Genomic DNA, 18930 nt, shown 5'->3' on the forward strand with positions numbered 1-18930 from the left:
TAAATTTTCTTTGAATTATGTTATTTGTCTTCTTATTGATGGATATTTTGTTGTGGTTTATGTTTTGGTTTTGAATACTTCTTCTGTTTACGCTAAATTGCTTTGGCTATTTTCTCATGCGAATTATGTGGTTGAAATTTATATAACTTAGTATAATCATTGGACTTCAACTTTTTTTTTTTTAAATTACAATATATATATATATATATTTATATCTAAAATTTGTCCTATTCACCTACCTTTGATTAACGCGGCATAGTCAGACATGGACAAGAGTTGGATTGCACTCGGTAGCACAGTTGATGGAAGGATAAGTCGGGCATATTATGATGGGGTAATATCATTTCTTCGTTTTGCAATGGCGGTTATCGATTGAGATGGTAAAATTTTGTGCCCTTGTCGAAAGTGTGTGAATGTTGTTCTTCATAATTTTCAAATTGTTCAAATTCATTTGCTGCAACATGGGATTATTTCAACTTACACTATCTGGCACGTGCATGGGGAATCCCGTGAATCAAATGAGGCTCATCATCATGATATACCCGTTAAGGGCAATGAGGTTTTGGGAGGTGTTGATGCCTTAGTAGAAGATCGAATAAGAGGGGAATCAACTAATACAACCCAGAAGGAGGAGGTTCGCACTTTTGATAAATTGTTGAATGATGCCAAACGTGAAGTGTACCCAGGTTGCACAAATTACACTTTGTTACAGTTTGTCATCGAGATACTTAATATGAAGGTAACAAACCATTGGAGTAATAAGTCAGTTGACATGATGCTAGAGTTTTTAACAAAACTTTTACCGAAGGATAATTTGGTTCCAAAGTCAACTTATGAAGCTAAAAAAATACTACGTGAATTGGGTTTGTCATACGAGCTCATTGATGCTTGTGTAAACGACTGTGTGCTATTTTGGAAGGCGAATGCAACATTGCATAAATGTCCAAATTGTAATGCTTCTAGATACAAGACAAATCATGGTAGAGGTAAGAAGATCTCTCGTAAGGTCCTTCGATACTTCCCGTTAACACCGAGATTGAAAAGGTTGTACATGTCGAGAAAGAGAGCCGAGGATATGAAATGGTTCAATGAAAAACATCTAGATAACGGTGTATTAAGGCATCCTGCAGATAGTGATGAGTGGAAGGAATTCGATTCACAACATCCTGAATTCGCCTTGGAGCCTCGGAATGTGAGGCTAGGGTTGGCTACTGATGGGTTCAACCCTTTTGGAAATATGAATAACTCATATAGTTTGTGGCCTGTTGTACTCATTCCGTACAACTTGCCACCGTGGTTGGCTATGAAGGACCCATTTTTCATGCTGTCATTACTTATTCCTGGTGAATCACAACCAGGAATTGATATTGATGTCTACATGAGACCTTTGGTGGATGAATTGAATGAATTATGGAAAAATAGTACATTAACCTATGATGCCTCAACTGGTGAGACTTTCTGCATGCGTGCAGCTTTGATGTGGACGATACATGATTGGCCCGCATTTGGTGACATGTCTGGATGGAGAACAAAGGGTCATTACTCTTGTTACACTTGCAATGACGAGCCGTATTTTGAATCTTTAAGAAATAAGACTGCGTACAGTAACCATCGATGCTACTTGCCTGATGAGCACCCAAAAAGGCAAAAGAGTAGAGCATATAATGGCAAGCATGAAAAACGGAAGAGATCTTTGGTGATACCGATAGAAAAGATTGAAGAACAATTGGCCAGCGTGACGGGTGTCACATATGGAAAACATCCAAGCAATAGGAAAAGACCTCGTTAGAACCCAAATTGGACGAAGGTAAGCATCTTGTATGAGCTACCGTATTGGAAGGAAAAGAGGCTTCGACACAACATTGATGTCATGCACGTGGAGAAGAACTTTAGTGAAAATGTTGTTGGAACTATGTTGGGAATTGATGGGAAGAACAAGGATACAGATAAGGCACGAATGGATTTAGAAGATATGAATATAAGGAAAGAATTATGGCTGACAAAAAATCCCGATGGATCATATGTCAAACCTCAAGCCAGCTTCTCACTAGCCCCTAAAGAGAGAGAGGGTTTCTTTGAATTCTTAAAATGTGACGCCCCAATTTTTTTTTTGGACATCATAATAAGATTTAGGACTTAAAATCAATGTTGCCATCAAACATCACTAATATCCATTAATTAACAACCCAAAAATTTTAAAGTTTTCAAATTACAATTCTAATAGAACTTAAAACTTAGTCTCGGTACACAAAAAGAAATTTAAAACCACTGCGAAAGAAAAGATAGAGAAATATAGGAAATGGCTTGTGGAATTTGGGGACTCTTCAAGCTAACCAAGGCTGAACGTCACCTTGCACGGCCTCGGCGTTTCCTTCGTTTTCTTCGGTACCTGGCATAAAACGCCAGGGCAACGAAAATGCCAATGAGCGATGAGCTCAGTAATATACTATAACCCGAAAATACCCACCCCGATTATGATACTCATAAATAATAAATATCGTATAATAACAGAATAGTAAGCAGCATTCAGTAAGCATAACAGACATGCTAATAGTTAAAATAATAACAATAAATAAAGATGACAAATGGAAATAGTGATTCATCATAAGGAAAATGCATGCTTTTCTTTCTAATTTCTCTTAGATTCAGTTTATCAGGTAAATTTAAGTAACTCCCCGCGGAGCACTATTTCCACTCAACCGCTAAGCAATGGCCACGGCCAATTCTGACTCCCCCTTGGTCAAATATTCAAATGTTACTTACTGTAACTACCAATGATGCTCACGCACCAGGGTTACGTGTAACGCCCTCAAAATAATAACATTTAACCCATCAGATAAGACATGCATTTACATATAAACTAACCACATTCCTTTATTTCATTGAGTTCCATTACATAAGTATTACATGTTAACATCAAAACAAAATGCCCTACGGGCTTACAGCTTTCCAAGTTAACACTTGGTTACAACAAAGAGTACTAACTCGTTACACATTAAGCCCTTGGCTTGAAGTTACATGTAATACATCAAAAGTAAAACAACTACACTATGTCCGCCTCTAGCCTCCCAAACTATGTCCTTGGAGGTGGCATGCTTCCTGTACCTGAAAATGATATTCCCATATAGGGTGAGCCACAGCCCAGTAGAAATGCACTAAACCAACCATGGACATTGACTAAAACATTAGCAATTGATAGTTGGTCAACACTGATACAATCACATAAATAACATATTTATGTCAACGACTTACAAGTCCCAATTACTTTTCATTTTCCCTTTGACAACAGATATGCATACTAGCTCTATCATCATTTCCACAGATATGTATAAAAACTATATCCACATTCTCAACAGATATGTATAACAACAATATCCACAGATAAGCATATAAGCTGTATCCACACTCTACAACAGATATGTATATCAACAATATCCACAGATAAGCATACAAGCTGTATCCACACTTCACAAAGATAAGCATATGAGCTGTATCTTCACTTCTCTAGACAAGCATATGAGCTGTGTCTACGGAGTTCATCCCCTATCTCCTCCCAATACCTATCCGGTTTAGAGGTACATCCCCTATCTTCCCCTAAACCGCGGAGTACATCCCCTATCTCCTCCTCTACACATAACGTATATAAACACATTGGTTCTATATACAATCACACAATACACACAATTAATGTATTCTATCAACCGTCAAGTTCCATGACACATTCCATTGATTAGTTTCCGTTTACCTAATCATCATGCATTGTCTACAACAATCTCGACTATCTTCCACCGATAGCCCAAAGCAGTTATTTCTAAAACAGAAAATAAATGCACAAATGGATATTCAATCAACATTCTATTTCCTCATTTCTCACCAATTAATTATCCCAATTAATTAAACAATGTAATTAGGCCATTTTCCATAATTACTATTTCAACCCTTAGGTCCCATTTTCATCAATGATTCAACAATCATTCCATTTTTCTATGCCAAACATGCATCTAGGTTTATTATGAATAAAACCCCAACTTTTGTAAAATTACACAAAAGCCCCAAACTTTCACAAAATTACCAAACCAAGCCCAACATCTCGAAATACCAAAATTTAAAGACAAAACCCATAGAGAGGAGTAGGTCATCCCTACCTCAAATTCGGAGTCCCAAAGGAGAAGACGACAAAACCCAACGTGCTCCAAAACCCGAGATTTTCAGATTAAAATGAAGCCCTCGACGATCAACAACTTTTTTGTAAAGGCCAAAGGTGAGTAAATCACTCCTACTAGATCAAAACCTAGAGAGAAGGTAGAGTCTAGAGTGAGAGGCTCAACAATGGTGATTTTGGAAAAGTAAGAGAGAGAAGAGAAAGTGAAAAAGTGATTTGAAAAGTCACAATTTCGGGACTTTAACCCAGGTCTCCGCTCGAGCGTAAAACACCCCGCTCGAGCGTACACTCACAGACTTCCGCTCGAGCGGCCAACCTCCCGCTCGAGCGCAGAATGCACTCGCCCAACACTTTTGCAGAACCAGACCTCCGCTCGAGCTCCCAACCCTACGCTCGAGCGGCACTCAGACAACCCCGCTCGAGCGGCCAATACCACGCTCGAGCGTACAACGCTGCACAGGAAAATACTGAATGGGTGTAATCTACGCTCGAGCGCCAACACCTCCGCTTGAGCGTGCAGGCCAAAAATCTGGGCAACTAGTTTTGGTTTCTAAACTCAACCAACCTGAAACAAATCCGCCCAACACATCCTATAACTCAAATACGAAGTAAAAGGATGTAAACAAAATAATAAACAACTACCAACATCCACGGACACATGTCCGGATCACGGTATAACAAGGGTAAACCCGGGATCGCTATAACCTCCCCCCCTTAAAGAATTTCGCCCCCGAAATTAAGCACAAGTTTTCAAAACAAGTTTTCCTTCATTTTAGACAATGTTACAATTTAACATTCAACAATTCGACCCATTACCGGTCATCCCATCCCTTTAACAAGAGACATATCACAATATGTAAACAACATATGTATTTTCAACATGCATTAACATTATGCACTATCTTTCCAATTTCAACAATATATTCAACACATATAGTGTCACATTCAACTTCCATATGAGGCAAGTTCCAAACATACTTCCAATAATCAAAACATTTTCAATGTTTCACAACTTAAGACATATATAAAAGCTCTTAAGTTCAACAAAAAGTAAAATTTAAATACAAGATTACATATCAACAAATAAGTCCGGATATTTCTCACGGACTCCCGACTCACGTTCCCAAGTGGCTTCCTCCACTCCGTGATGTTTCCACAAGACTTTCACCAAAGGAATGGTCTTGCCACGCAGGACCTGATCCCGCCTATCCAAGAGCCGAACCGGTCTCTCCTCATACGAGGCATCCTCATCTACCTCTAAATCGCTCCAATCCAGCACATGTGATGGATCTGGCTCATACTTCCGAAGCATACTCACATGAAACACGTCATGCACTCCGGACAACTGCGGTGGTAAGGCTAATCGATAAGCAACCTCACCAATCCTCTCAAGGATCTCAAAAGGACCAATAAACCGAGGGGATAACTTCCCACTCTTCCCAAACCTCATCAGGCCTCGTCTAGGTGATATCTTCAGAAAGACATGATCACCTACCTCAAACGCCAAAGGCCTCCTCCTACGGTCGGCATAACTCTTTTGTCGACTCTGGGCTGTAACAAGCCTCCTACGGATAAGCTCAACTTTCTCCGTCGTCTCCCTAACTAACTCTGGACCCAACAAAGGTGCATCACCCACCTCGGCCCAACACACTGGAGACCTACACGGTCGGCCATACAAGGCCTCAAACGGTGCCATACCGATGCTAGACTGAAATTTGTTGTTGTAGGCAAACTCTACCAATGGCAAGTGCCTCTCCCACGTCCCACTGAAGTCCAGGACACAACCCCGAAGCATATCCTCGAGGATCTGAATAGTACGCTCGGACTGCCCGTCAGTCTGAGGATGATAAGCCGTACTAAAGGTCAACTTAGTGCCCAAGGCACTCTGCAAACTCTGCCACAACCTAGCAGTAAAACGAGGATCTCTATCTGAGGCGATCGTCACTGGGACCTCGTGCAATCTCACTACGTCCCGAATATACAAGTCGGCAAGATGATCCACCGAATCTTTCACGCGCATAGGAATAAAGTGCGCCGACTTAGTCAACCGGTCTACAACCACCCAAATAGCATCACTACCCCGTTGAGTTCTCGGAAGACCTACAACGAAGTCCATAGTGACATGCTCCCACTTCCATTCGGCAATAGGCAAGGGTTGCAACAAACCCGCTGGCCTCTGATGCTCGGCCTTCACTTGCTGGCAAGTAAGGCACTTTGATACGAAAACAGCCACATCTCTCTTCATACCCCGCCACCAAAATTGGCGACCCAAATCCTGATACATCTTAGTACCTCCCGGATGCACCGCAAGGCGCGAATGGTGAAACTCTCGGAGTACTTCCTCTCGGCAAGCCTCCGGTACAAACAAACGGTCTCGGTATCTCACACTCAGGTCGGGATACACCGTCAAACCTTTCTCAACCTTCCCACTGGAGATCTTCTCTCGGAGGGATTCTACCTCAAGGTCACCTCTCTGTGCCTCTAACACTCTAATCACAAGTGTAGGCTGCGCAACAACAGAAAACAAGGCCGCAGCCTCGACAGATTCGCCCAGTAGCAAATCAAACTCGCCAAGTGCTCCCAACATCTCCCATTCCCGGATGGCTATACAAGCTACATCACTAATGGTTTTCCTACTAAGGGCATCGGCCACAACATTGGCCTTTCCCGGATGATAATGCAACTCAAAATCATAATCCTCGATGAACTCCATCCATCTCCTCTGCCTCAAATTCAAGTCTCTCTGTGTAAACAGATACTTCAAACTCTTATGATCCGAGAATACCTCGAACCTCTCACCATAAAGGTAGTGCCTCCAGATTTTCAAGGCAAAGATCACAGCTGCTAACTCTAGGTCGTGTGTGGGGTAATTCTTCTCGTGTATTTTCAACTGACGTGAGCCATAAGCTACCACTTTCCTCTCTTGCATCAACACACAGCCCAAACCCTCTCGTGAGGCATCACAATAAACCGCATAACCCAACCCTCTCTCCGGAATAATCAACACCGGAGCGGTGGTCAATCTAACTTTCAGCTCTTGGAATGACTTTTCACAAGTCTCACTCCACACAAACTTGACTCCCTTCCGAGTCAGCCTAGTCAACGGTGACGCTAACCTGGAGAAATCTTTCACAAACCGACGGTAATACCCAGCTAATCCCAGAAAACTGCGGATCTCAAACACACTCTTAGGCTGTGCCCAATCTTGCACTGCCTCAACCTTAGATGTATCAACAGACACCCCTTCCCTGGATACCACGTGGCCTAAGAATTTGACTTCCCCCAGCCAGAACTCACACTTCCCAAACTTGGCATACAGCCTATGGGCTCTAAGTAACTCAAGCACCACTCTCAAGTGTGCCTCGTGCTCCTCCTCAGAAGACGAATAGATAAGGATATCGTCCACGAAAACAACCACAAATCGGTCTAAGAACTCCCGGAAAATCCGGTTCATCAAGTCCATAAAGACTGCCGGTGCATTGGTAAGCCCGAATGGCATCACCAGAAACTCGTAATGGCCATACCGCGTACGGAATGCCGTCTTAGGAATATCTTCCTCCCTGACCCTCAACTGATGGTAACCCGATCTCAAGTCTATCTTAGAGAAACAACGGGAACCCTTCAACTGGTCAAACAAATCATCTATACGGGGCATAGGATACTTATTCTTAACCGTAGCCCGATTCAACTTCCGGTAGTCTATACACAATCTCAAGGCACCATCTTTCTTTTTAACAAAGAGTGCCGGTGCTCCCCACGGTGAAACACTAGGGCGAACAAAACCCTTATCGAGCAATTCCTGGAGCTGAACTTTCAACTCAACCAACTCTGCTGGAGCAAAACGGTAAGGTGCCATAGAAATCGGCGCCGTACCAGGCACTAAATCAATAGAGAATTCTATCTCTCGGTGAGGTGGCAAACTAACAAGATCTTCGGGAAAGACATCCGAATACTCACAAACCACCCTTGGCAAAACAACCTGGGTCTCACCACTCTCACCACTCTCGAAGCTGGCAAGTAGACTACTAAGCTCACTTCGCCCTCGCGAATCATACCCCGGTGGCAAAACACTACCAACCCGGTCTCCCAAGAAATGGAACCACTCCCCGCTCAAGGTACATAACGTGACCCTCTGGCGGTAGCAATCAATAACAGCCCGGTATGACGATAACCAGTCCATACCCAAAATAACATCAAAACCCTTCATGGGCATGACAACAAACGGAAAAGGAAGCCTATAATCGGCGACCTCTATATCACATCCTCAAACACCCTGTTTCAGGATCAACTCACCACCCAAAGGCGATACCACACAAATAGGAGATGCTAACTGTGCTAACTCCAATTCCAAAACAGATGCAAATGCAGCAGATACAAAAGAATGAGATGCACCCGTGTCTATCAACACATTAGCAACTGAGTTGCAAAACAGAAAAGTACCTCTCACTACTGATGGAGCTGGTACTAAATCCTGCGCGGTAACAGCATACACGCGCCCCGTAGGCCCCTGGTCTACCTGCTCACCTCTCGGAGCAAAAGACTGCTGCACAGACTGGGATGACGAAGCTCCCGGATTGGCCCACGAGGCCTGCACAGACTGAGCTGGCTGAAAACCCTGCGTCTGCCTAGAACCAGACGCTCCCGAAGTGGCACTCAACTGTGGGCAAAACCTCTTCATGTGCCCAGGTTGTCCACACTGATAACAAGTCAAGAGCTGCCCCCTGCCCAAACTCTGACTCTGCGGTCTAGCTGAAGAAGAAGCAGCTTTCTGACCCCCACCCTTCTGCGGGCAAACAGAAACCTTGTGACCCAGCTGGCCACACTTGTAACAAGTGAAGTCCCCCTGACTGCCTCTCCCCGAGCCTCCACTCGGCACTGGAAAGGTCGATCTAGAGACTGCACCCTGAGACTGCTGAGGGTTATAACCCTTCTGTCTCCTGCCATCACCCTGACTATCCTGGCTCCTCTTGGAGCCTCTCTGACCCTCATCCTCCTCCTGCATCATAAGCTCCATATGAGCTGCAGCGTCCACTAGGTGTCTATACTCTCGAATATAAGACCCACCAATTCTCAACTTGAGGCCCCGCCTCAACTTCCGCTCAAACTCATAGCAACGGCGTTCCTCAGACGCCACCAGTTCAGGTGCAAACCTGGACAGACTGGTAAAAGTAGCCTCAAACTCGGCCACTGACAAGCCCTGCTGATTAAGCCGGCTAAACTGATCCCTCAGCTTCTCCCTAGCTGCTGCTGATAAAAACCTCTCCTGAAAAGCATTCACAAACGCCTCCCAAGTACCACCAACACGAGCTTTCTCGTACTTCCACCATTGACCCGCATCTCCCTTCAGTGGGAAGGATGCCAAGGTCACTTTCAGTGCTCCGTCCTCGATGCCAAGCATCTCAAACGTCTTCGTTGTCTGTTCGAGCCATTCATCTGCCTTAAGCGGCTCTTTAGGATCCCCGATAAACTCGTCCGGATTACACCGGAAGAACTCCCTCTTCAAGAAGGAAGGCCCTGTCTCAGCTGCCTGATTCCCAGCTCTAAGAATACCCAAGGCTCCTGCTATCTCTCTGGCCAAGGCACCCATAGCCTGCTGACCTACTGGCTCGGCCACATTGGCCTGCCCAACTCCCTCCTGCACTGCCGGAATCTCACCCGGTAACGGCGCTTCCTGCCTCGCAGGTCTACCACGCCTAGCACCTCTTCCTCGTCCTGACATCCTAATAAAGGCAACACAGAACGTTAGCACATTCATAAGTGTGCCGAAACTAAACACTCACGTCCTAATGCATGGACAACTGTAATTCACTCCACGTAAGCACATAAACACATAAGCACTTACGAATTTCATTTCCAGATAATGATAGTCCCGAGACGTTACTAGAGTTCCGGTTAGAAACAGCATTGATCAAGTGCCTTTCCAACAAGACTCCCAGAAACTCAAGGATCCAATCAACATCCTAGAAATTAAATCCCATATCCACATAGTCACATAAGCATGTTAGCATTTAACCACATAGCATATGATACTACATCTAAGTCTCTATCAAGCGAGACAAACCCATTGTGATACTAATCACTTCCCACGTACCCAAAGTATTCGAACCCGGTACGCTCTGATACCAAGTTGTAACGCCCTCAAAATAATAACATTTAACCCATCAGATAAGACATGCATTTACATATAAACTAACCACATTCCTTTATTTCATTGAGTTCCATTACATAAGTATTACATGTTAACATCAAAACAAAATGCCCTACGGGCTTACAGCTTTCCAAGTTAACACTTGGTTACAACAAAGAGTACTAACTCGTTACACATTAAGCCCTTGGCTTGAAGTTACATGTAATACATCAAAAGTAAAACAACTACACTATGTCCGCCTCTAGCCTCCCAAACTATGTCCTTGGAGGTGGCATGCTTCCTGTACCTGAAAATGATATTCCCATATAGGGTGAGCCACGGCCCAGTAGAAATGCACTAAACCAACCATGGACATTGACTAAAACATTAGCAATTGATAGTTGGTCAACACTGGTACAATCACATAAGTAACATATTTATGTCAACGACTTACAAGTCCCAATTACTTTTCATTTTCCCTTTGACAACAGATATGCATACTAGCTCTATCATCATTTCCACAGATATGTATAAAAACTATATCCACATTCTCAACAGATATGTATAACAACAATATCCACAGATAAGCATATAAGCTGTATCCACACTCTACAACAGATATGTATATCAACAATATCCACAGATAAGCATACAAGTTGTATCCACACTTCACAAAGATAAGCATATGAGCTCTATCTTCACTTCTCTAGACAAGCATATGAGCTGTGTCTACGGAGTTCATCCCCTATCTCCTCCCAATACCTATCCGGTTTAGAGGTACATCCCCTATCTTCCCCTAAACCGCGGAGTACATCCCCTATCTCCTCCTCTACACATAACGTATATAAACACATTGGTTCTATATACAATCACACAATACACACAATTAATGTATTCTATCAACCGTCAAGTTCCATGACACATTCCATTGATTAGTTTCCGTTTACCTAATCATCATGCATTGTCTACAACAATCTCGACTATCCTCCACCGATAGCCCAAAGCAGTTATTTCTAAAACAGAAAATAAATGCACAAATGGATATTCAATCAACATTCTATTTCCTCATTTCTCACCAATTAATTATCCCAATTAATTAAACAATGTAATTAGGCCATTTTCCATAATTACTATTTCAACTCTTAGGTCCCATTTTCATCAATGATTCAACAATCATTCCATTTTTCTATGCCAAACATGCATCTAGGTTTATTATGAATAAAACCCCAACTTTTGTAAAATTACACAAAAGCCCCAAACTTTCACAAAATTACCAAACCAAGCCCAACATCTCGAAATACCAAAATTTAAAGACAAAACCCACAGAGAGGAGTAGGTCATCCCTACCTCAAATTCGGAGTCCCAAAGGAGAAGACGACAAAACCCAACGTGCTCCAAAACCCGAGATTTTCAGATTAAAATGAAGCCCTCGACGATCAACAACTTTTTTGTAAAGGCCAAAGGTGAGTAAATCACTCCTACTAGATCAAAACCTAGAGAGAAGGTAGAGTCTAGAGTGAGAGGCTCAACAATGGTGATTTTGGAAAAGTAAGAGAGAGAAGAGAAAGTGAAAAAGTGATTTGAAAAGTCACAATTTCGGGACTTTAACCCAGGTCTCCGCTCGAGCGTACACTCACAGACTTCCGCTCGAGCGGCCAACCTCCCGCTCGAGCGCAGAATGCACTCGCCCAACACTTTTGCAGAACCAGACCTCCGCTCGAGCTCCCAACCCTACGCTCGAGCGGCACTCAGACAACCCCGCTCGAGCGGCCAATACCACGCTCGAGCGTACAACGCTGCACAGGAAAATACTGAATGGGTGTAATCTACGCTCGAGCGCCAACACCTTCGCTCGAGCGTGCAGGCCAAAAATCTGGGCAACTAGTTTTGGTTTCTAAACTCAACCAACCTGAAACAAATCCGCCCAACACATCCTATAACTCAAATACGAAGTAAAAGGATGTAAACAAAATAATAAACAACTACCAACATCCACGGACACATGTCCGGATCACGGTATAACAAGGGTAAACCCGGGATCGCTATATTACGTACCCGAGTCGTGACATCACGGTCTGCCCCAAGGGAACGGTCTATGTTGTGTCACCGGTACCACCAACCTTATATCGCCTACACCGATAAGAGTCGAAATACCTTCTCGTGCCATGTCAGGGTTCGCAACTCACTTGCGCAAGATTCTAAACCAGGCTCACCCCATCACTTTTAAATTTTAATGTATCTGTTTGATTCCGTGTCCCTTTACTTTGTCCAATTCACATTTTGATGCATGTACGAGTTTTAGTTTGAAAACTACAGTGACATAATGTTTATATAGCACAACACAATCGTGTATGACAACCAAAATAAATATGATAGAATGTCTTAGGAATTATCACCAAATTCCGTAGGAATTTACACACTACTTCTTTCAGCACTGTATGGTAAAAAAAATATGAAACCCATACCAAACGATGTTCAACCATTACGATATTTTAAATGGTGCTAGTTCATTGAGTTAGGAAAATATTCCGAGAAGAATACCGGAGCTAAAAACGATTTTAAAAGGGAGAATTAAATTTTGGAAGAAAACTGGTGTTTCTGGGACAGTGAGTTATAGTACTTCCAGCACAGGTGATCTGTGTTGGAAAAATAAAAAGCGGCCTCAAACGGTGTCAAAAGAAGGTATGGTTTGAAGGGCTTGTTAGATACTTGAGTTTATAGCATATTTCCAGAAGGATTCGAAGACTTAAAATCAACGGAAGATGGTCAAATAATTTTTCTAAGAAAACTAGACAGATTCTGTCACATTTTGGAAAAATTGACGTTTCTCTCTCCATACTGAATAAAAAATTATGAAACTAGCGGCGTTTGAAAGGTAACTTAAAAATCTAACTTTTCTTATTTGAATCACTTGAAAATTTATTCTGTGGAATAAACGGTGACCTGGTAAATTCAGCATTGCTGCTGCCTCCAAACAGCAATGAAGTAAAAATATGTATCCAGGCCATGAAAACGTTAGCTCAGGTGTTCTGTGTTTGAAAAATAAAAAGGGTATTCAAACAGTGTCGAAAAAAGGCATGGTCAGAACGGTTTGCTAAATTTTTGAGTTTAGAACATATTTTCAGAAGAGTGTGAAGACTGAAAACCAGTCGAAGGAGGTCAAATAATTTTTATAAGAAAACTGGACAGATTCTGTCACATTTTGGAAAGTTTGGCGTTTCTCTCTCAATACTTAATAAAAAATTATGAAACCAGCGGCGTTCGAAAGGTAACTTAAAAATATTACTTTCCCAAGTGGTCGTGCAGAAAAATACCGTTTGTAGAGAAATTGGGACCTGTTTGAAGCTACTGCTTCTGTTGTGTCGTAAGCGACACTTAGGGAAAATATTCATTTCGGTAAGAAAATGGTGTTCAATTATTTTATAAAAATTTTACATAGTGTATAAGACCAACATATACTTCCAGTATACACATATTTTTAACATCAATTAATTTCAATTTATTAGAGCTCTCTTTTCACCCAATAAAGTCTAAAACAGTGAGAAAAATCTATGCTTCAAGTAAAAGGGGCCATTCTCATCTCATTTTACTCTTTTGCAAGATTATTTCAACAATGGAGAATATTAATTACCTAAAAACAACAATAGCTAAGCCATATATTTATATCAAGAAGGAATATGAAACTATAGCACAATGAAATTCTCATCCTATCAAAGTTTTAAACATGCATGGACTATGTTGCTATAGATGACTTAACCATGCTTAGTCATGCATATATATTATATAAATTCAGTTAGAGGAATCTAAGGGAGGGTAGAGGTGATGTATTCTTACTTTAGTGAGGTAAAACAATCCCAAGTGTTGGCCCTTCTTCCCTTCTCTTCTCTCCTTTCCCTCCCTCTCTCTCTTTTCTCAGCCGTGGAGAACAAAGCAAAGGGGCTGGATTGTGTTCTATATGTAGGAGAGCTTGGAGAATTTAATTTATTTTTATTTTATTTTCTCTTCTTTGCTTGGAATTGTCATCTACAAGTATGGGCTAGGGGTTTAGAGTATGCTTGCATGCCATAGCATGCCTTGGCAACAGCTTTATTGGGCAGAAGTCAGCCAAAAAAATTCTGACTTCTTCTTCTAGCTTAGGCACTCTCATCCAATGATTTAAATGGTAGCTGGCAGCTTGCAGGTTGCTGCCGTGGCTGCCTTATCAAGGCTTGGAATGCCATTGCATGCTCACCTCTTAGGGAGGTTGAGTGTGCCCTTGGGGAAAATAAGCATGCAAGCCATGTTACCTAGATAAAGAGAAAAGGAAGTGGCAGTCAGCCACTTTCCTTGCAACTTGATCATTTCTTCTTTTTTCTTTTTTTTTTTCCCTACTAAATTCTAACTAGCTTATTTACTATCAATTTAATCCATTTAGTTTTCACAACTGTATTTTGATACAGAATTTTAATCACATCAAGATAAATAATTTTATTTAAAGGAATTTAATATTGATATTAATTATGGTCTTACTAATATTATAATTTAAAGGTTTAACAATCACTATAGATTGGCTTAATATTATTATTAATAAACTAATTAGTTGTCTAAAAATTTAGGTTCTTACATAAAATCAGTCAAGTATCCAGATGGGTACGCGGCAAACATTTTGAGATCAGTGAATGCAAAAAATGGTAGATTAACAGGATTGAAAAGCCACGACTGCCATGTACTTATACAACGAATTCTTTCTATTGGGATGCGTGGTTACGTAGATAAAGAGATCAGTACAGCACTTTTTGAGTTAGGGAGGTTTTTCCAAGATCTATGCTCAAGGACACTCAAACGAAGTGAAATGGAGAAATTAGAGGAACGCATAGTACTCATACTATGTAAGTTTGAAAAGATCTTTCCTCCAGCCTTCTTCGATGTGATGGTTCATTTGGCCATTCACTTGCCACGTGAGACTATTCTCGGAGGACCTGTGCAATATCGGTGGATGTACCCGATTGAAAGGTAATTTCTAAAATTGTAGTTTCAAATGAAAGGTGTAGATTATGTTGTGTGCCTAACCAATATCCTAATTGGTTATCTCTTCAAGGTTTCTCGGAGCTTTAAAAAAGTTCGTCAACAACCGAGCTCGACCAGAAGGTTCTATTGCAGAGGCTTACATTGTCAAGGAGTGCATTACTTTTTGCTCAATGTATCTTGAAGGGATTGAAACCGTGCATAATCGAGATGCACAAAATGAAGATTATGGAGTCCGGCGTCAAGGTTTGACAATATTCACCGAAACTGCTCGTCCTATTGGCCAAATCAGAAAGCATGTTGAGATGTCACAGGAACTTCGTGATATTGCTCATTGGTTCTTATTATACAATAGCCCTGAGATAGAGAAGTATCTTCAGTACGTGTTTCTTATAATTATATATATTTTAACATTTTGCATGTTATTAGTCATTAATAATAGTAGTATTTCACTCATTAACCAAAACTATTTGAGTAGGGAACACAAGAATTTGTTACAAATTTCCACTGGACAAGATATAACTCAGATACAACAAAAGGAATTTTCGAAGTGGTTCAAAGAATATGTAAGTCATTTTTAATATTCACAATTGCCCAAACACTATTAGGCTTGTATAAAATACAAACATTACTGACATAATTCTAGTGTTGCACATTGCATGTGGATGTAGATAAATAGATTGAGAGTTGATGAAGCACCAGAAGCAACCGAAGAATTGTGGTCATTAGCGAATGGTCCTAATTTGCTAGTGAAAGAGTACTCGGGTTGTATAATCAATGGTGTACGATTCCATACGAAGGAATTAGACAATCGTCGTAAGAGTCAAAATAGTGGTGTGCTTACCAAAGGGGACTACAAGGGAGAGATGCACGAATTCTATGGTCACTTGTGCAATATTTGGGAATTTGAGTACATGTGTCAAAATAAAGTTGTTTTTTTTCAATGTGAATGGTACAACACCGGTAACACTGGTAGAAGTAGAACAGTACGAGCTGACACATATTGCACAAGCATCGATGTCACAAGCCGATGGTATCAATCTGACCCTTTTATCTTGCCTAGTCAAGCTAAACTAGTGTTCTACCTAAATGACACCAAATGGGGGCAACCTTGGCAAGTCATGCAACAGGTCCAACATAGGGGCGTGTTTGATGTACCAGAGGTTGGTAATGGAGAACCACCGGATCAACCAGAATTTAATGATGCATTCCAACAAGAAAACATTAACTTAGTTGTCCCGATCAAAATTGAAGATATTATTCGATTTCATAGGGATGATATTGAAGCTGAGGTTATTCCGAATAAAACAAAGAGAGATGGTAGAGATGACAAAGAAGATGAAGAACTTGGCAGACTTGATGATGATATGGATCCTGATATGGAGCTTGATATGGACTATGATATTTAGTTTTTGTTTTTTTCTAGGTTTCTATATGGACATATGGTTTTAATTCATTACATAGTTATGCTATATTTTGCTGTGTCTCTTCAAGTAAATATTCTGCTTTATATTTTATGTTTTATATCAATTTATGCTTTTTAGTTATCAAAATGGCCAAAGGGGAGAAACAATGGCTCAAACCAGGTTTTCTAGCAAAACAAAAGCGAACACAGTACGAAATGGAAAGAAATAAGACAATCAAGAAGAATAAAAAGAAAATGGATGCTCTACAATTGAACCGTTTAGCAACTTCTTTGATGGGTTCTACTCAGCCCAATCGTGTTAATCAGAAGAGAAAGAACATTAGGGTTGAGGTAGATGATGATGACTACATACCATCAGATCATGAAGATGACACTGATGATGCTGAGTCCTTTGAAAGTGTTGACGATGAGGTACTATATGTATGGCCATTCTTTTTTGTTATCATGTCTCATAGCTATATATTTGTTAATGATGCTTTGTTAATACCATCTTTATATTTCCATATACTTTTTTGGGTGAATAAGTCATAAAATAAAACTAGAAAATATACATCCTACATACAACCTCCATAACATCAACTTCAGTGTTCAAACTAGGAATATAGAAACCAATCCAAAAAAGTAACCTCACATCAGTAGGCCCTCAACAACAAATTCCCTAACAAGGCACCAGCACAGATAGAAACTTGCAAAAGCAACTAGTTAGGGAAAAATGTGGTACTACATGTTGCATCGTTTTTCCAGCCTAGATCAATGCTCTTCCATAATTATTGATAAGTCATATTTTCAACAGTGGCCTTGATGAATTTCCATATACATATCTTTACTTATCCATTTTTATGTATTTATTGTTTATGCTTTTGTATTATGTTTTTTAGGGCTTACCAATGCCACCCAAACGATTGGCGCAGTCATCTCCTCAACCTTCGCACGAGGCAATTGTTGTTCCGAATAGGGATTTACATGACAATGTGGAGACCCAACACTCACAACCACTTGATGGCGATATAGAGGCACCGAGGGAGGCAGCCCCCCAATCTAGTGTCGGTAAGATGCTGAATTTTACTATTAAAATGAAATCCTCTGTTTTAATATAATTCTATGGTGCAAAAGAACAGACTCTAATGAATGTTCTACACCTTGAGTGCCTTTCAGTTAAAGAAAACTTGAGTGCCTTACTGAAAACTGAGTTTTGCTCTAATAAATTGCAGAGAAAGTTTTCAATAAAAATTTTTTACTGACCTTGAGTGCCTAACAGTTAAAGCATACTCTGTTCTCTGAAAACTTTCTTGGTGCAAAATTCCTTTATTACAAAATTTTTTTTTCTGAAATTGAACTTTAAGATGCTGGACTAATGGATTGCATTGTGATAGACTAATAGATAGTTATTGATGATGGATTGTGCTGGATTGGTGCTGGACTAATGGATTGTGTTGTCACTAGTAGAAAGCACAAACAGCACATACAATAGATTTATACAACCTGCACATTTTTTTTATTCCAGTCCTGGACCTGTGTTGGTATTGTTTTGGGTCTGTTTTGGTCGGACAAGATATATCTGTGATGTTGTGGTCTTCCAATATATCTGTGTTGTTTTGGTCTTGCAATATCTGTTGCCATATATCTGTGTTGTTTTGGGTCTGTTTTGGTCTTACAATCTGTTTTGGTCTTGTTATTAATAACAAAACAAATGCAACAATACTATTACTAATCTAAACCATCAATTCAAGTCAAATATCCATCCATATCTGTTGCAAAATATATCTGTTCTGTTTTGGTCTTGCAATCTGTGTTGGTCTTGTTATCAATAACAAAACAAATGCAGCAGCACTACTACTAATCTAAACCATCCATTCAAGTCAAACATCCATCCATATCTGTTGCAATATAGCTGTTCTATTTTGGTCTTGCAATCTATTTTGGTTTTGATATCAATAACAAAACAAATGCATCCATCCATTCAAGTCAAACATACATCCATTGTGTACAAACCAAACCATCCATTGTTTACAAACCAAAGTGAAATCAGTCTGTCACCAAAGGTGATGTATTAGGTGAAATCAAGTTCATTATGCACTGTGTTACTGTAATGATATATGCTTAAACCAGTGATCATTAGGTGTTCTCTGTGTAAACTGTGTTATCATTACAGTAACACAGTTTACACAAAGTATCCTGGTTTAGCACCTAACTTAGTGTGTAATGAACTTG

At 40.6% G+C, this 18930-nt stretch overlaps 1 protein-coding gene across 1 annotated transcript; it reads left to right on the top strand.

The window, feature by feature from the left end:
- Positions 1-265: 265 nt before the first annotated feature.
- Positions 266-1789, top strand: LOC145805268 (uncharacterized). Its single transcript, XM_082900376.1, has 2 exons — positions 266-334; positions 407-1789. The coding sequence occupies exons 1-2, from the start codon at positions 266-268 to the stop codon at positions 1787-1789; spliced, it is 1452 nt and encodes a 483-aa protein (XP_082756502.1).
- The last annotated feature ends 17141 nt before the right edge of the window (positions 1790-18930 follow it).

The sequence above is a fragment of the Camellia sinensis genome, chromosome 13 (genome assembly GCF_055761805.1).
Source record: "Camellia sinensis isolate YWXY chromosome 13, ASM5576180v1, whole genome shotgun sequence".
NCBI classification, from domain to species: domain Eukaryota; kingdom Viridiplantae; phylum Streptophyta; class Magnoliopsida; order Ericales; family Theaceae; genus Camellia; species Camellia sinensis.

Bases quoted from the DNA above. Each gene is read 5' to 3' on its own strand.
- LOC145805268 (XM_082900376.1), top strand. From the start codon at position 266: ATGGACAAGAGTTGGATTGCACTCGGTAGCACAGTTGATGGAAGGATA. The intron at 335-406 runs GTAATATCATTT...CCTTGTCGAAAG, and splicing joins GTCGGGCATATTATGATGGG to TGTGTGAATGTTGTTCTTCA.